At 40.7% G+C, this 16,515-nt stretch overlaps 1 protein-coding gene across 3 annotated transcripts in view; it reads right to left on the reverse strand.

Moving 5' to 3' along the window:
• Positions 1-16,515, reverse strand: part of LPGAT1 (lysophosphatidylglycerol acyltransferase 1) — a 65,314-nt gene that overhangs the window by 9,279 nt on the left and 39,520 nt on the right. For all 3 annotated transcript variants that reach the window (XM_035321711.1, XM_035321712.1, XM_035321714.1), the window contains exons 6-7: positions 13,675-13,801; positions 636-742 (exon numbers count right to left, since the gene is read on the reverse strand). In XM_035321711.1, coding sequence (XP_035177602.1) covers positions 636-742; positions 13,675-13,801 — 234 coding nt within the window. The remainder of the gene's footprint in view (positions 1-635; positions 743-13,674; positions 13,802-16,515) is intronic.

Genomic DNA, 16,515 nt, shown 5'->3' on the forward strand with positions numbered 1-16,515 from the left:
CAAAGGCATTATGCTATGTTGTTCTTACAGATCCTTCCAATCACAGCATCTTTCTGTTCAACTTAGCGGGAAACAGAAGAGAGCTATGATTTTGGATTACACCTACAGACTACCTCGGTTGTTTTTTTCTGTTTGTACAAGTGCCAAAGGAAGATGCGATATAGCTACATTAAGAAAAAACAGAACCTGCCTCGCATAAGAGCCTTATTTAATCAATTTTTTTTCAAGACCTTGCTCATTTTTAAACCCTGAAGATTTTATATCCCCTCCAAACTTAAACTCTTAATACTTTTTACTGGTGCGTGTAAATGTTCACTGCCTCTTTGAATCTTGCTAAATTATTCCCCTGTGGCAGCAAGTTTTCCAGCTGATCTGTACATTGTGAAACAAGGGTATTTCCTTAGCTCTGTTTCAGTTGTGACAGCTTCTAAATGCTACCCAACGCTAATCACAGCCAGGCAAACTGTTTTCTAGATCACCACTTTCGCATACATTCTTTTGCCACATAAAAAGTGTTAGTATCCATATGTATTGTATTAATGTGAAAAACATATACACATTCTTAAATCATTTTGAGATCCTTACAAGAAAAGGCATAATCAAAGCACAATTCTCTTAGCTAGACACCATCCTACCTGTTTCATAGAAATGTGTCAGGAGATCCTCCTTTTCAATGAATCGTTGGTATAACCAGTGTGTAAGAGCTTCAGGCTCTGCAGGTACATCTTTAATGGGAAAAATCCTACCAAAGAAAAAACATAATTCATTCTCTCTGTTTCACAGAACACGGGTATTAAGGATACAAAGCTAAAACGTTCCAGGTTACCAGCCAGATGGATACAAAGCTAAAACGTTCCAGGTTACCAGCCAGATGGACACAGAAAAAAGCATTATTAGCTTCTATCAAAAACAATAGTACAACATTTGAGAGAAGCTAATAAGTTGTGGTTTTATTTTTAATAGAAAAATACCACACTGTATTACTAACCTTTAAAAAAATTACCAATCAATTCATGCACTGAAACCAACAAATACAAAATACTGAGAAGTTCAACCACAATTTTGAAGAACCATTATTTTAAAAGCCCAAGGGAAGAATTACTATCATTTTTGTACTTCTGCATTGAATATTAAGCTATTTAAAAAATCAGATGCCTACGACAAAATTCACAAAGACATATACAGAGAGAAACCCCCAGAACAACCCACCATACCTCAGTGGATTTTTTTTTCAAAATAAAACATCAAGTCTTACAGTAATTGTGAAATTTTTCTCAGTGGAGTGAGTGCCTTTTGATATATACAAGAGGATACATATCTGCTGTGGTTCACAGGGAGGCTAACACAAGAGATCTGTGAATCAGGCTAGCCTGAAAAATTCACACTCAGAAATGTAAGACCTTTACTGTAGGTCTCTCTTCTCAGGTGAGCTCCCATTTACCTTGTCATCTATGCTATGCTTTTTACTTTCATTGTTTTTCTTTTTTTTTTTTTTTAAACTCCATCTGACTGATTATACTGAAAAGAATTTGCGGTGATAACTTTATCACGTGGGAAGTGTCTGAACAGATATTGGCAGACTACAGAAATAAGGGATATGTCTGAAGAATGCTTTTGTTGTTCCTTATTTCAGCATCCTGGCTTTGTTGCTAAGTCACATGTGCCTCCTCCAAGTTCTACACTTGAAAAAATAAACTGCAAGTGGAAAAGAAAAGAAGCAAAAAATTGATCTAATGAATGGATAAAAAACAATGGTGCTTTGGTAGACAGAAGACTTCAATATAAAGAAGTGAACAATTTTATTTCCCCACTATGGCATCAGTGCGAACTCAAATAGTTCTGTAGCCTTTGTAGCGGTTCTACCTACACCTTTCTCAAAGTGCAGAGTTCTCTGTGCCAGAAGTCTTTGGACAAAGAGTACAAGACAGTTGGTAGTGCAGTAAGTAGCTCAAGTCCTTAGGTTGCACATTAAGAAAATGAAAGAGACAGGTAGTAAAGAACTATCTCATCTTGAAGCCCAGATGCTACACCGCAGATCAATATTAAATGGTATAGCATGTAAAGTCAAGGGAAAACACACCGATGGAGAAGGGAACATTTTTGTTGAGGGTTTAACATCAAGGCTGACTGACTCCCTGTCCACAAACACAACCAAGTTGCCAAGCACTATTTTTACGCTCTTCTGCCTATCTGGTGTGAAGAGATAAAAGGACTCAGCAACTGAATATTGTGTTTCACAGTATATTTTTGAAGGACAGATGCTTGCTGACGCAAGTTTGAAGATGGTTCAGAACTAACAGAATGCGTGTGTGGGCTCAGGACAGAAGTCTAAGATTACCTGGCTTCACATGCATTTTCCACTGTAAGCTGCAGGCATTCTTCACCTCCACTTGTCAGTTAATGAACGGACCGACTACTCAATGTCTAATCAAGCCTGATGTTTTTCCAAGAATGTACTCACTGGTCTGAAAACGTTATCACAAGAGCTCACAAGATATTCATTAGAAACTATTTATCAGCTGGCACTTTAATGGAGTAGCAAAGTAGCATAAAGGATGCTAATATTTTGATAGAGTAATGGAGTGCAACACAGCAGTTTCCCGCTTGAATCCATTCAGGTTCTTGTATGAATCAATACAGTATCAGAATACTTGAATCTCTCAAACTTTAACTCAAACTTTTAAAGAGGCAATTACAGTCACACCCTTTTGAATGAATATTAATTTGAATAAATATTAATGCAGAGTGGAAAACAACTGGTTTTCCAATAATGCTACACTGGCTGTCACACATTATCAATGCTACACTGGCTGTCACACATTATCAATGATAACTGATAGTGTATTTAGAAGTATTTTCAAACAGTTTTAGATTATCTAGGTTTATATCTTACATGCAGAGTATTTGTATTAATGACTGAACTTAGAGATGAATTGTCTAAAAGAATCCTTAAACACTGGAAGCTACATGCACTGCCTCTATCCTCATTCTCTGCTCATCAGACGGCTCCTTTAGCACCTCCGTCTTAAAAGGAGATTGGGTCCAGGAAAGGCAACTGAGAAGTCTGATATTACAGAACTCTACACAGACGATCCAAAACCAAAGGATGAAAGCACCACACTGACCAGAGCAGGTTCATCACCAGGCATCAGCTGCAAGGTCTGCCAACTCTACTGTTCAAAGATTCTGAAAACAGTTTTGTCTTTTCAATGATACACAAACGCTGGTCAATGTGGTCACAGCCTAAGCATCAACTTGGCTCCAACCTACTGCTCTGCTTCCAGCATCAGGAATGCCAAGAAAGGAGGAACTCCTCAAGAAAATAAAATGTATCGATATACAGAACTGTGCTGACAGGGAACCAGTGGGTCAATACGCAGTATCTGACACTTCTGGAGTCTCTCAGGCACCTGAATCCTTCTAGTTTTTGAGCATCACTGGCCTCATCCTGCACAAAAATACAAATGTCTTCATTTCTGATGTGGTAAACACAGAAATTAATAGCACCAGGTAACATGACTTGATGAGAAAAGTCAAGCAGAATGGAAATTCTTTAATTTCTTATCAAGGGCACTGCTGCTTCAGTATCATTAGGAGTGCTGGCAAACCCCAGTAACAGCCGTGCTGCTACCAGCTGCTACGTGAGGCACTGGAAGCAGTGATGGCAGTGTCATGGGAGGCTGCGAGGCCTATCTTCTCCTTCCACCATTAACAAGTCAGTAATTATATCCATGATGAAGACTAGAATAAACATTTTGTACGTCCTTTTTTACGTTAGAGCTAGCACCCGACCACCAGCCCACAGCTGGAAGCAGAGCACACCACGCTTGTCCCTCTGCAGGGATTTCCCTGGCTCTCCCCGAAGTCAGGGACTGCCTGGCTGTAACAAGCCTGAAAGAAGGGAGGGTATTTTGTAAGTGACGCTGCGAGTGGATGTTTTTTCTGGTTTCCAAAACACACAACAGCTAATCAGCCTCATCTTGTTAGTGCTACCGTGATAAACAACACCCTACGCTCCTCTTGCTGCGTGCAGCATTGTTTTCTCAAACCCCTGTGGCATTACATGCGTGCATTCACAAGCCTATCACAAAAAATGTTTCTCCACCAATTAAAAAGCATTTATATTGCCTTCCACAAGGACCAAACATACTCTGGAAGAGCCCCAACCCACCACATGTGAACATTTTGCTCTTCATACCTCATTGTCGGTTACTGTAACCTCAGTCACAAAGTTAACAAAAGAATGGCTCGCAGAGAAGCTGGGGCCATCCACTTCTGAAGCACTGAACAAGAAATTGTATTCTACTCTCCTTGGCTTTAGTTTTAACAGAGGAAACTTAACTCTGAGTGCCCACCCCATCTGACTGCTGCACTTCAAGCTCGTGATGAAGCATGTGCAGCGGTACACATAATAAGACGAATGCTAGAACTCTTGCTAGATTCCTCCCTACCCTGTGACACAGAAGCAAAGGGTACGCAAGTACAGAATTATTTTTAGTCAGTTTAATCTGCATTCTTCTGTTCCTCGCATCTAAAATGATCCATCCAGCAAGAATGCAAGACTTGAAAGGTGGCTGTCCCGCATCTTGAACAGCACATACCCCTCAGAAGTGATTCCTTCATCTCAAGCAGCAGCCTATGAGCAGTGCTCTCACCTGCCACGACACTGCACAGCGCCTGCAGCCACGCCAAGCCTCCATCCCCTCCAGATGGGAAGGGGTTTGCTTTCAGCCACAGAGGAAAAGAGTAAAACCAAAGAGAAGGCAGAAGCCCACCTTGAACTGACAGATTTATCACAAACGCCAGCAATACCTGCACGTGCCAATAGGTACATGAAGACTGCAAACCAGCTAAAACAATTATATGGTATTTGTACAGCTGGAGAGGCAGAAGAGCAAGAGGAATTTTATGGAAAAAGAACTAGCTAGAAAACCTTTGTAAAACTGTGCAGTAGAAAGGAATGGCAAAAAACAGGAAGACAGAATGAGGATAGTTATCTTAAAATCTACAACTGCAGAACAATTTAAATGATACACTTCAAGATACATTACACCTCCTCTTTTCTCAAAAGCTAACAAATAATTTTAAGAAATTTGGCATTCTCAGGAACAACTAATCCATTTTAAACAGCCCTTATTGGAGAAACCACCACTAATTCCGTATGAAAATGCTGAAGTTCATAGATACCACCTCTAAGTACTAATCACCTTTCATCCTCTGTCCTATCCTGAATTTGAGTTCTTTATTACCCCCCCCCCCCTTTCTACATCTTACTTGCCATTCCAATGACTCTTCAAATAAACTCAGCACGATGGAGGTCACTGGTAGATCTCAGGCACATCCAAAAATAAGTTACTTGCGTAAAAAAGCATATTAAAATATATTGCCGCGCTGGATGCCCTTCAGAGACGCTTCTGCAAAACTCATTCAGCAGCCACAAAATATTCCCTTTTATTTATAGCTAGCAGTCTAGTTCATTTTAATAAATCTGTATTCATGTAGACACAGAAAACAAACTTCCTCAGTAGCTGGAAGCTTGTTTCTAAAGCAGCACGAGGCAAAAACCGGTACGATGAACGAAGGTGACACAGTTCTTATCTGCACTGTGAGAGCGGGACGGCTGAGGTAGCTTAATAAAACATGGTCCTTCGCTGCAGCACAGCCACGACTCTCCTCTCGGCTGTGGAGGGGGCTATGGCTGGCTCTGACTTCGGGGCCTCTACACCACCCTCACCACTGCCCAGAGCAAACCGGGACACGATCATACACAGAGGGGAAGTTTAGTGCAAAACAAACCTTACAACACCAAGCCATTCCCAACTGAATGGAGTCTAGATGTCAAAAAAAACTTCACAGACAGTTTGTTGTTGTTGTTGTTGTTGTTTTTTAACCGAAATCAATTTTAAACTCTTGGGTTTTGACAGCAAACAGCAGCACTAGGGAAATCTTACTGTTAAAGAGACCAGCTGAGAAATGCCAAGCCAGACTGAAGAGTGACTGGTGTAAAAAATAAAAATAAAATCTCCCCCCAGACAAAACCAAGCTCAGTGTGGGTGAAAAGTAGAAGCTGAGGAGGGTTGCCAGTATGCTGTCTTGTTACACAGACACCAAATCACTCAACTTATTTCTAAAGAGTATTAACTTTGTGAGTCTGGATTTACGTTCCGTGCACATCACACAGAACGACCCCTGCACAAAGCTAAACTATTCTGAGGAGACCAACCTTTCTGACAGATCTCACAGAGATTCCTCTAGCTAGAGGCACCCTGCTCCTCCTAGCACGTGACCTTTTCTTTTGCTTAGTGCTCTAACAGACAGCCACCCTAATTTCCCCCCAAAACACCAGCACCGTTTGACCTGGATGAAGTTGATTGGAAATTCTCCTCGCTTCTTATGTTTCTGAGAGGAAAATTGTTTTTTCAGCACTTTTCAGGGAGTTTTGAGGAAAGTCTGTCAGGGTCAAAAATTTATTCTATAGTTCAAAGGGTAAACTTTCATACCTTTGTGTTTCAAAGAATGTGAAATTTGGTAATTGCCCATTTTTCTAAGAAAGTTCTTTTAAAATCTTGATGAAAAATGAGGCGATAGCTGAGCCTCATTATGAGCTTCTGAAAACCACGTGATTTGTACAGAAAACAGAATTTTGAAGAGCAAGTTTTAACTCACCTATCAAAATTGAGCTTTCAACCAAAAATGACTACTGGATTAAACTGAACTCTCTCTGTCATTTCCACCAGCAAAAAAAAACATCTAAAAATGAAAAAAGTAAGGCTGGTCGCTGTGTCCTCCACACTCCTCCTGCTGCTCTCTAAGTAGGATGAAAGAAAATGCTGCATTAAAAGGACAGGCTATGAGAAAAGGAAAACAGCAGATTTGGAGACAGTATGGCAGAGACGACAGATTGTGACCAAGGGGGATGGCAGAGAGGTCTGGCTGAACGACTGAAACAAAGGAGGCTCTGCAATCTCTTCCTCTACTTCCGAGTGAGTAAGTAGCACAGAAAACGATGCACAGCAGCAGTGGAAAAAAGCTACATCTCTCTCTGGACTGCTTTAAACAAAGAAAAAGCATTTTCAAGTCCCCAGTCTCCTTTCACACATTAGAGATTGCATCTGGTGAAATTACTGTTTACTTTTTCCAAATACTTTTTTTTTTTAATGATTTTTTTCTAGACATAGAACTCGGTTCAAACAACAGAAGATGAGAAACTGGCATGCTAAAGCACAGGCTGACACAGACCTTCCTCTCTCCCCAGTCATTTAAAATAACTTCCCTAAAAATATTTTTAATGTAAACTCCCAAAGCATTTTAAATTTGGAAAGGTAATGAGTAAAATTTTATTGTATCAAATAAAGGCAAAAGGTGAGTAACAGCAATCCAGACATACTCTAGATACACTTCATGGCAATTTCAGAGAAGATCTCCTGGCAGCACCCCCCCCCCCCCCCCCCCAGACAGAAACACCCCTGACATTCCCATTGTTTTAGCAGTTATACAAAAAGATGAAACTTACTTTCCTTCAGTATCCCCTTTGCAAACTGAGTTTGTTTCAAAAAGTTATCAAAGAAACGTACTAATCTTTTTCAAAGGGACATCTCAGGTCTTAATGGAGCACAGGACCTTTCAGACCTCAGTCACTGGTTTGATACTTGCCCATGCTGCTGGGGACCAGCAGCAGCTAATGTCCAGTGGTTCTCAGCATTAAGAATTACTGAGGAACCATCAGAGATTTATGATCTGCAAACTAACCAGCTGTGCTCCATGCGGACAGCCCCAGATGCTCTGGTTGTTCTGTTAAGAGTAGTATTTTGGTTTCCATGCAGAAGACAAATTGGAAGAAGCTCATGTTTCCAGGCCAAGACACGCAGCTTAACCAGCACACAAGGTGTTGTGGTGTTTTTTTCCACCACAGAACCACTGCTGATTAAGATCCGACAAGGCAATGGGATCAAGTCATTGCTGTATGTTTGGACATGTGAGGACACTACCTGGGAGGCTCTAAAGAGTTTTCCACTGGTCGTGCTGATAACTTTAAAAATAAGCTCTAAGAAATTGCTGTCAGTACACTGGGCTTCAATTATCTGGCTTCCCAATGCTGTAGAAGGTTTGATCAAGTGCCAGCAGAGCTGTAAAGTTTTCTTTCCCACCAGTAACTCTCAGGGAGAGAACAGTTGTTCCTTACTCTTCCCTACCTGACACCCTGTTTCCCAAGCTCATACTCCATCTTTACAGGTTCTCAGTGATACCAACAACCCAGTTCAAACCATCAGTACATGATTTAAAACTATTAAAACCCTGAAGGTGTCCATGACATCACAGCATTCTGCTTAAAAAATAACCCCTAATGAGTACAGCCAGGTGATCTAGAAAAAAAAAAAAAAAAAGCACTTGCTGTAATGCCCTGAATGGAATCCAACAGAAAATGTCTGTGTAAGCAAGAAGAAAAAGATGATGCAACACGAGTGAACTCGTGCACACACAAAATTCAATTGCTCTCTGCTAATGCTGCCATGGATAAACATGGATACGTTTATCCACATAAACGTTGAATATATATTTAAAGCTACATGGAAATAGCTAAAAATAAATTTGATTATCATAAACCCTGAAGGTGAAAATTCACTGCACTTATTCCCAATCACAGCTCTAGTCCCAGATACTTTAGAAGTTTTTCACATCTCACAGATAAATGATATGGTAAACCTGAAAAAAAGGTCAGAAAAATGGTATGACAGTTTTTGGGCATAGAATTCTTCTGGGTAGTCAAAGAGATGAGAAGAGCTGCAGAAGGACCTGACAATAGTTGCAGACCAAATTGAAATACCAGTATGTACGTGCAAGGCAATGAACACCAGGGAAGGAACAAGCATCAGCAGCTACACACGCACAGACAGCCCCAGGCTCCGAGATGAGCTGTTCTTGCTCTGCTAAGTGATCCCGAAATCACTGTGGGGAATTCGGGACATCAGTCATCTCCCAGACTGGTTACAGCAGAACCAGGAAAGACACAGACAAAGATAATCTGAGAGGTTTTTGGTGTAAGGAGACACCAAATGCGCAAAGACTCGTCAGGCTGGAAGGGGCACAGCGGGGCAGGATGTGAGACGGCGCTGCAAAGTCATGGGTTGGTCGCAGAGCGAGTGATTCATCCGTATCTGGCAGGACATGGGAAACAGGGTGCACCCGCTGAAGTCATCGGTGGAAAGTTTAATGCAAAAGGGAAGCACTCCCTACTGCCACCCTCCAGAACAATTACGTGTTTTAAGTACCACGGGAAGTTGTAAAAGTCTGAAGTGTAAGCAGTTTAAAAAGGGTATCAGACAAATTCATAGAACTACAGAGTGGTTTGGGTTGGAAGGGACCTTAAAGATCAATTTGTTCCAACCCCCTGCCATGGGCAGGGACACCTCCCACCACACCAGGCTGCCCAAAGCCCCATCCAGCCTGGCATTTGACAGCCACTGAGCATCCACGTGCAGAGGGATCTCGCACGGTTTCCCTCCCTACACCCTTGCTGCTGCCGTCTGCTCCCAGAGGTCTCTAGGGATCACTGGCCTGGGTGTAACTGCAGCTCTCAAGGTCCAGAGGACACGTACCTCAAGCTGGCATGCCAACCCAAGAACGACCACGACTGGAAAGTCAGCCACAGCACCAGGCAGAACCGAGACCCTCCGTTCTCATTTTAGAGGCATGGTGTCCAGCTCTCAGTCTCAGAAGTGTGCTGCTGCAGTAGTTTCCATTTGGGGGATACTTCTAAAGTTTTATAGGGTCAGTCACGACAACTAGAAGTTGTTTTTAAAAATTAGACCGAGAGGCCCCATCCTCCAAACCTGTGACTTAGACCCTCTGGAAAAAAAAACAAACTCACATCCAATAACAAACAATTTCTTACAATTTAAAAAAAAAAAAAATATTACAAGCACTGTAATGTTCAAGTTCAGTACAAGGAAGGTAAAACCAGCTTTATGCTCATGCTCAAAATTATGTTTACAATGCACATGTTTAGAAGCAGGAAGTTAATTCAACTTCAGATTATTTTTTTTAAGGAAAAAAAAAGTTTAGTAATCTTGGAAATCTCTTTAGTGAAATTCTAAATACACTCAACTTGCAACTATCCCAGAGATCTGAGAGAGTACTAAGATGACCTGAATAAGGCATATTAGGTAAATGATGTCCTATACAAATTATAAGAACATTCACCTTTCAGAAACCTGAAGGCAGATTTCTATAAAAAGCAGGAACAGATTTAAACATGGCTGTGGAAAAAAAACTCCAGTGAGCATCCTGTACTGTGCTTCACACAAGGTCATACCCAGTTAAAATACCATCCAAGGGGACCCACATAAGGAGATCTGAAACCTTACTATAAGAGTCCAGAAGCTCGGTACACAGCAAAAGGGAATTAAGACAAAACCACACAATTGTGTGATCCAAACGTGATCAACTTATTTGACATAGCAAGAGCATTAAAATATTCCTGCAGATTTCAGACTTGCAATTAAATGCAAATCAAAACCAAACAGCAGTTAGGAAAATAAAATGTCTTTGGGGTTGTGTGCATGTTTTTCTCCCCGTAGCTGCAGCTTTCACATTACCTGCTGCAGAATATTTTAAGTGGTAATCAGTCAGATCTAGCTGACTGAAGAAGAAAAAATCCCTAGACTGGAAATAAACAGTACATTCCCTGTATTATGAGTTTCTGAGAGCTATCCTGAGATACAGCTTCCCCAGATGCACACACCAAGCAAGCTCCTGAAAGCAGGAGCTGGGGTGATTTCTTGCCCTCATTACCAGATTTTAACTCTTCTGGAGAGAAAATCATCTTGGTACTGTCTGTAACAGGTCGCCAAATTATTTCTCTTCCAAAAAGATTCAATGTGTACAGTGATTAAAAGCAAGAAGTGCCCTAAACACAACTGCAGGGTAACTTTTTAAAAAGTAATCCACTGGGAGATCAAAGAGCCCTGTGGGAGAAGCATCTTCCTTTCATCCCCAAGATACGCTGTGTGCTGGTACTTGCATTCCTAACGAGGACAGGTAGGCTTTGGATTGCTGGTGGTTTCACAACATGCAGGCAGGTTGCTTTATATATCATTAACCCAAATGCGTAATTTAAGCATCATACTTTTACGAAACATCAGTGATACGATTATTTGCTTTGACAATGGTTACTAGCAAATGCTCAAGGGAAGCTGATAAGAAGAAAAGTGGTCTCATTTGAGATGGACCTAATCTTTGATGTACGAGCATCAGCTGTTTTATTTTAGGATGAAGAAGAGCCCAGCCTAGTACACGCTACAACAAACTAGACCTAAATTCTGCTGCAAGGCCTCCTTCTTGCTAGAGAACAGAAGACTTGCAAACCAGGAATCTATTGTAAAAGCACAAAATGACTCACTGAACTTAAAGGGGGGAATCACTACAGAAGATTTATGTTATCTTTATTTTCTTTAGTTTGTTCTACTTCCAAGTATGTAGCAAACACGAGTTTCTTTCTTTTTTTTTTTTTTTTTTTTTTTTTTTTTTACACTGAACCACCCAACTGCACTGTTGAAATTACCAAGCAGAAGCAGAGAGCTGGAATAAGTGACATTCAAAAGACATTAGTTTTTATAAAGAAGTGAGAAATGATAAATCCTTTTTGGTCATGGAAAGGTAGCTTTTTTATTATTATTATTATTTTTCCAGAAACACTGCCATCCTCCTTGATCAAGGTCTCCTACTCTGTCAAAGCTGCTCCAAGCACTAAGGAGCAAGTCAGCCTCAGGTTTCCCTTAGACAGCTGCAAGTTGCTTGTCCCAGGTGATAAAGCCTGTAGCACTGCTGTGAAAAAAGCTTCCATGTTATCACCCCCATACTCTGCGTAGGGCCTATGCAAAACAAGGATTTCCCTGAAAAAAAATCACCGCTTCAGCTGGTGGTTGAACTCCTGAGTGTATGGGATGGGTATAGGGAGACGCTTGAGAGGGAGTACTGCAGGAGCTAGAAGCAGCAGTAAAGGAAGAAAGTGTCTGCCAGCTACTTCCTAGGGCACCAATCACTAAAAAATGCCTAAGAACATCCAGAAAATGATGGTGGGGAATAATATTGATCATGACCAGCACCACTAACATAAAAATGACTAAACATGCAACCATCAGACATATCAGAAATACTAATTAGAGTATATGTGTTTGAGGCCTCACACCCTTTTCTTGACCCAAGAACTCTTTCTATTACATATGCGCATGCATGTTTGCAGCATGAGAAGAAATACAGCAGTTTAATAGATCATGAAGTACTATTAATATGCTCCAGATAAGATTTTTTCAATAAATTCAATCAAGTTCTTACCCCCAAGAGTATGCATGATGACAACCTTCCTAGCAACCAAGGTAATTATTTCTCAGCCAGCATTCAGTTACAACATCACTGGCATCTTCATACCAATGACTGATACACAGCCCAGAAGATACACCCTGCCTTAATGAAATACCCTTGCTTGCTTCATTGATTAAAGAAGAAAATGTTTGCCAAAATTTGGTTTTACCCATGTCCAGGGACAAAGACCTCTTAGAAAAAAAAAAAAAAAAAGCTCCAAGAAAATATTTAATTTCTGAGCACTTAATATCAAATCCAATCGATTGTGGGCAGAGGGAAAGCAAGTGAAAACAAAGCAAGTAACAGCTGTGTTAAAACAATCAGGTATTTGGTGCTGCTTTTTCTTTTTAAATCAACTTCCTAGAAGCAGGTTAGATCTGCCTATTTGTGTTTTAACTCTCTGCATCCAGATGCAGGCATATAAAAAGAACCACAAAGCAGACGGTTATATATATGTGTGTGTGTGCACGCACAACATCTCTCTCCATTAGTGTAGGCACTGAGACAAAGAACTGCTGAGGATTATGATTTTAAATGGTAACCCGTTCTAAGTTTCAATTAGATTTGCTATTTTAAGAACATTGCTCTGCTCAACAAGTAAGAGTGTGCTTTTTGCAAAAAAGCTGAAATTTGTCAGAAAGTTAAATTCAATACATAGCAATCTTTCAGAAGCCCTACTATCTGAAAACAAAGTGATTTTTTGTCTGTTGTTATCATAGGAAAAAGAAAAACACTAAGTTGGGTTTAGCATCACTTTAACATTGAAGTGGAAAAGATGACCTAGCCTTCAAATATACTCTGCAAAACTACGTTAAACCATAAGGCATTAGTAAAAGATTTCACAGAATCACAGAATAGTTTGGGTTGGAAGGGACCTACCCCCCCAGTTCCTACCCCCTGCCATGGGCAGGGACACCTCCCACCAGACCAGGCTGCCCAAAGCCCCAGTCTGGCCTTGAGCACCTCCAGGGATGGGGCATCCACAGCTTCTCTGGGCAGCCTGTGCCAGTGCCTCACCACCCTCTGCGTGAAGAATTTCTATATCTAATCTAAATCGACCCTTTTTTAGTTTAAAGCCATTACTCCTTGTCCTAACAACTCTGACATGCTAAGCCATGGAATGGTCACTGAACTTTTCAAAAGAAAATCATCGTTGTTAAATAATGAGTTGTCTACCCATGTTAGACACACACAAGACATTGCTATTGATTTCCCATATCCTGAAACATGCTGCTAGGAACTTCTGAGTAATTTTACATATATATATATACACACACTTTAGTTCAATGTGAGACTAGAAGGTTTATTTCCTACCTGTAATGTACATGTGTAACTGTTGGTTGTCGGTAGCCAAGAATCCATGTTTGGATGTCTATAGGTTCACCTTTGGGATACGCAATGGTTGTATCTATCACCCACTGGAGGCCTTTTGATTTGCTCTCTAGGAATAAAAAGAAATGCTATATTAAAATTAATCAGAAAGTGCATGCCACTGATTCGATAGTTATTCCATTTTTAGATTACTTTATGAGTTATGAAGCTCAAATATAGCTCAAAAAATTGAAAACGTAAGACAGCCAAAAAATGAAATCTAGATTTCATTTCAGAGCACAGAAATACTCTTCACAAACTCTGGCAAGACCAACATTTTACTACAGAGCAACTCCAGCCTTTGGGTACAGTCATATACCACATTGGCCCAAATCTTAGGTTCTTCTCCCTATTCCACAAAAGGAAAACTTCAAAAAATAAAGATCCAATTTTCTTCACACTTTAAGGACATTTACAGATGGGCCTTTGTAAGAGTTCTCAGCACCTACTACATTTGCAGCTCGCTGATGAAGCAATAGCCACGCAGATCCCTTTGGGCAAGCCACCTCACTGCCGGGGTGGGGCAAGTAGATAAAGGCGATTTGTGTCATATAATACAGATGGATTTTCAAAGGCGTTTAAAAGGAAAAAAAAAGTCCTTAAAGGTTCTTAAAAATCTGAATTACAGGATAAAGAGGAAAAATTGGTCACTGTGTCTGTGAAAGAGATGAAAGCAATGAAAAGGAAAAGATGGTCAGTTTTCACAATGGAGATTCCATCCACGAGGTCTCTGGAAGTCTGATAGCAGGGCATGCGCTCCTCAGCATATTCAGAAAATGAAAAAGGGTCAAAGGAGGTGAACATGCTTGCTGTGAAAATTCCTCAGTGGAGTCAAATCTAAACCTTAACGTAAGTTACTACCAGCAGTAGTCAAGGACAGATATCAGCTTAGCCATGCTCTCTCTGCTCTTGCTTCAGCCCATCTGGCTCATCTTCAGTCCCCAGGTTCACCAAGGGGGAGAGCAGCAAATCTGGAAAGCGAGCCAAGAAGGAGGGGCACACTGCCAGGTGGCACTTTGAGTTGAGTTTGTCAATTTTATTTCCATTCTGTGGGAACTGGAGTTGCCTTGTATCTGAGGTCATGTCACATTTGGGCTAGCAGAGTAATAGCATATGGTTACACCATAGCCAGCAGTATCTCAACAGAATTTTAAAAGCTGACTATTAAAAACAATCACCTGTTGGCAGAAGTAAGAGGTGTTACATCTCAGTACCAAGTTCTTCAAGCCTGCAACTGAAATGCTTAAATATGATGGAGGTTGAGACAAAGGACAGTCAGCATGAAGACTGAGAGAGACTGCTCACTATCCTTTTCAATACATGTATAGGTAGAGGTATTCAAACTGAAGCCAAGAGAGAAACGTTTCAAGACAGAGAGTAATGATTCTTCATGCAAACGGGAATAAAACTGCAGGGAACTCCTTGCTGAAGGATGTTAAAGGTGCCGAGAGTTGGCTTCAAGAGGAAATTGGACAGGTATATGGAAGATGTCCATTGGAGGAATAAATAAATAAGCAGAAACCCCCATCTGGCTCATAAAACATACCACACTGAAAATAATCATAAGCAAGGAGAGTGTAAGGGAGAAGTGTGACAGGAGGAGTGTCATGTGTGTTTGCTCTGTTCATACTTTTCCTCTGGTATGCACTTGGAGATTTGGGGTTAGACAAATGTCTGGTCTTGTCCAAAATTGCCACCCAAATTTCACAGAGGAGCTACCGCACACATGAAGAAATCTGCAATGCAGTCTGAGGCACACTCTGAAAGCCACACCAACTAGAACATACCTGACTGACTCACAGGTTTCCACATGCATTTCATTTAATTTGCACTTAATTTAATTAAGTGTGTGAAGACATTTACAGTAACCCTATCACATGTATCTGTCATCTTAAAAAAGCACCTAATGTTGTCACGGTGTGTACCTGTACCACTTCATTACCAATGCAAATACACCACCTGCGTGGGGCGAGACGGTGTTTCATACCATTTAGTTCATGAATTATTAGCAGCATGCAATGTTCCAAAATCTGACAACATGCAAGCTATGCAGGTCAAGCTGAAATACCCCTAGTGTCACCTTCTGGAAATACTGTATTTCAAAATGCTGACAGACACATGAGATGAGAACACAAGGCTCCAGGCCTGCCAGCATCATGACAGAGAGCTTGTCAAGGCTCTCTCAAGAAAAGCACTAAGTGCAGAGCCCTTCATTTTAAAAGTAGCAACGTAGTAGAGAAAAGCCAATATGAAATTAATAGTAAATCCACAAAAGTATTCATTTAGAAATGGATTTCGGAACAAGGCCATTTGATTTACTATTTTCCCAGATGTAAAGCGGGAATGGACAAAGATGAGTAAATTGTCTGAGTAAGCAACAAAGATCATTAATTGTAATTAAAAAGCGCCAGATAAATATGGGCACATTATCTTATTATTTACAGTAAAATGTTTTAAAATCCTTTATTAAATATTTAGCTAGAATTTCAAACTGTTCTTTCAGTGGATAATGCTTCAAACTTCATTATGGGAAGACTGCTGCAGTCCTCCTCATTGCTGATTTCTTATCTTCCGCTTTTGCGGGCCAGATCTGTGTGTGGATTCCTCAGATCAGCTCCAGCCCCTTCTAGGGCAGTGCGGGGAGAAAGACCCACCTCTGGCAGTCCACCAGGAACCCCAAGTTTTAAAATAAAAACTTCTAAAGGGAACTTCAGCCTCTGTAGGCCTCCCTTTGAGCTATCAGGTCTTAGTGCAGGTACCTCCACAAAGGCACCATCAAATCTA

This window comes from Oxyura jamaicensis, chromosome 3 (genome assembly GCF_011077185.1).
Source record: "Oxyura jamaicensis isolate SHBP4307 breed ruddy duck chromosome 3, BPBGC_Ojam_1.0, whole genome shotgun sequence".
NCBI lineage: Eukaryota > Metazoa > Chordata > Aves > Anseriformes > Anatidae > Oxyura > Oxyura jamaicensis.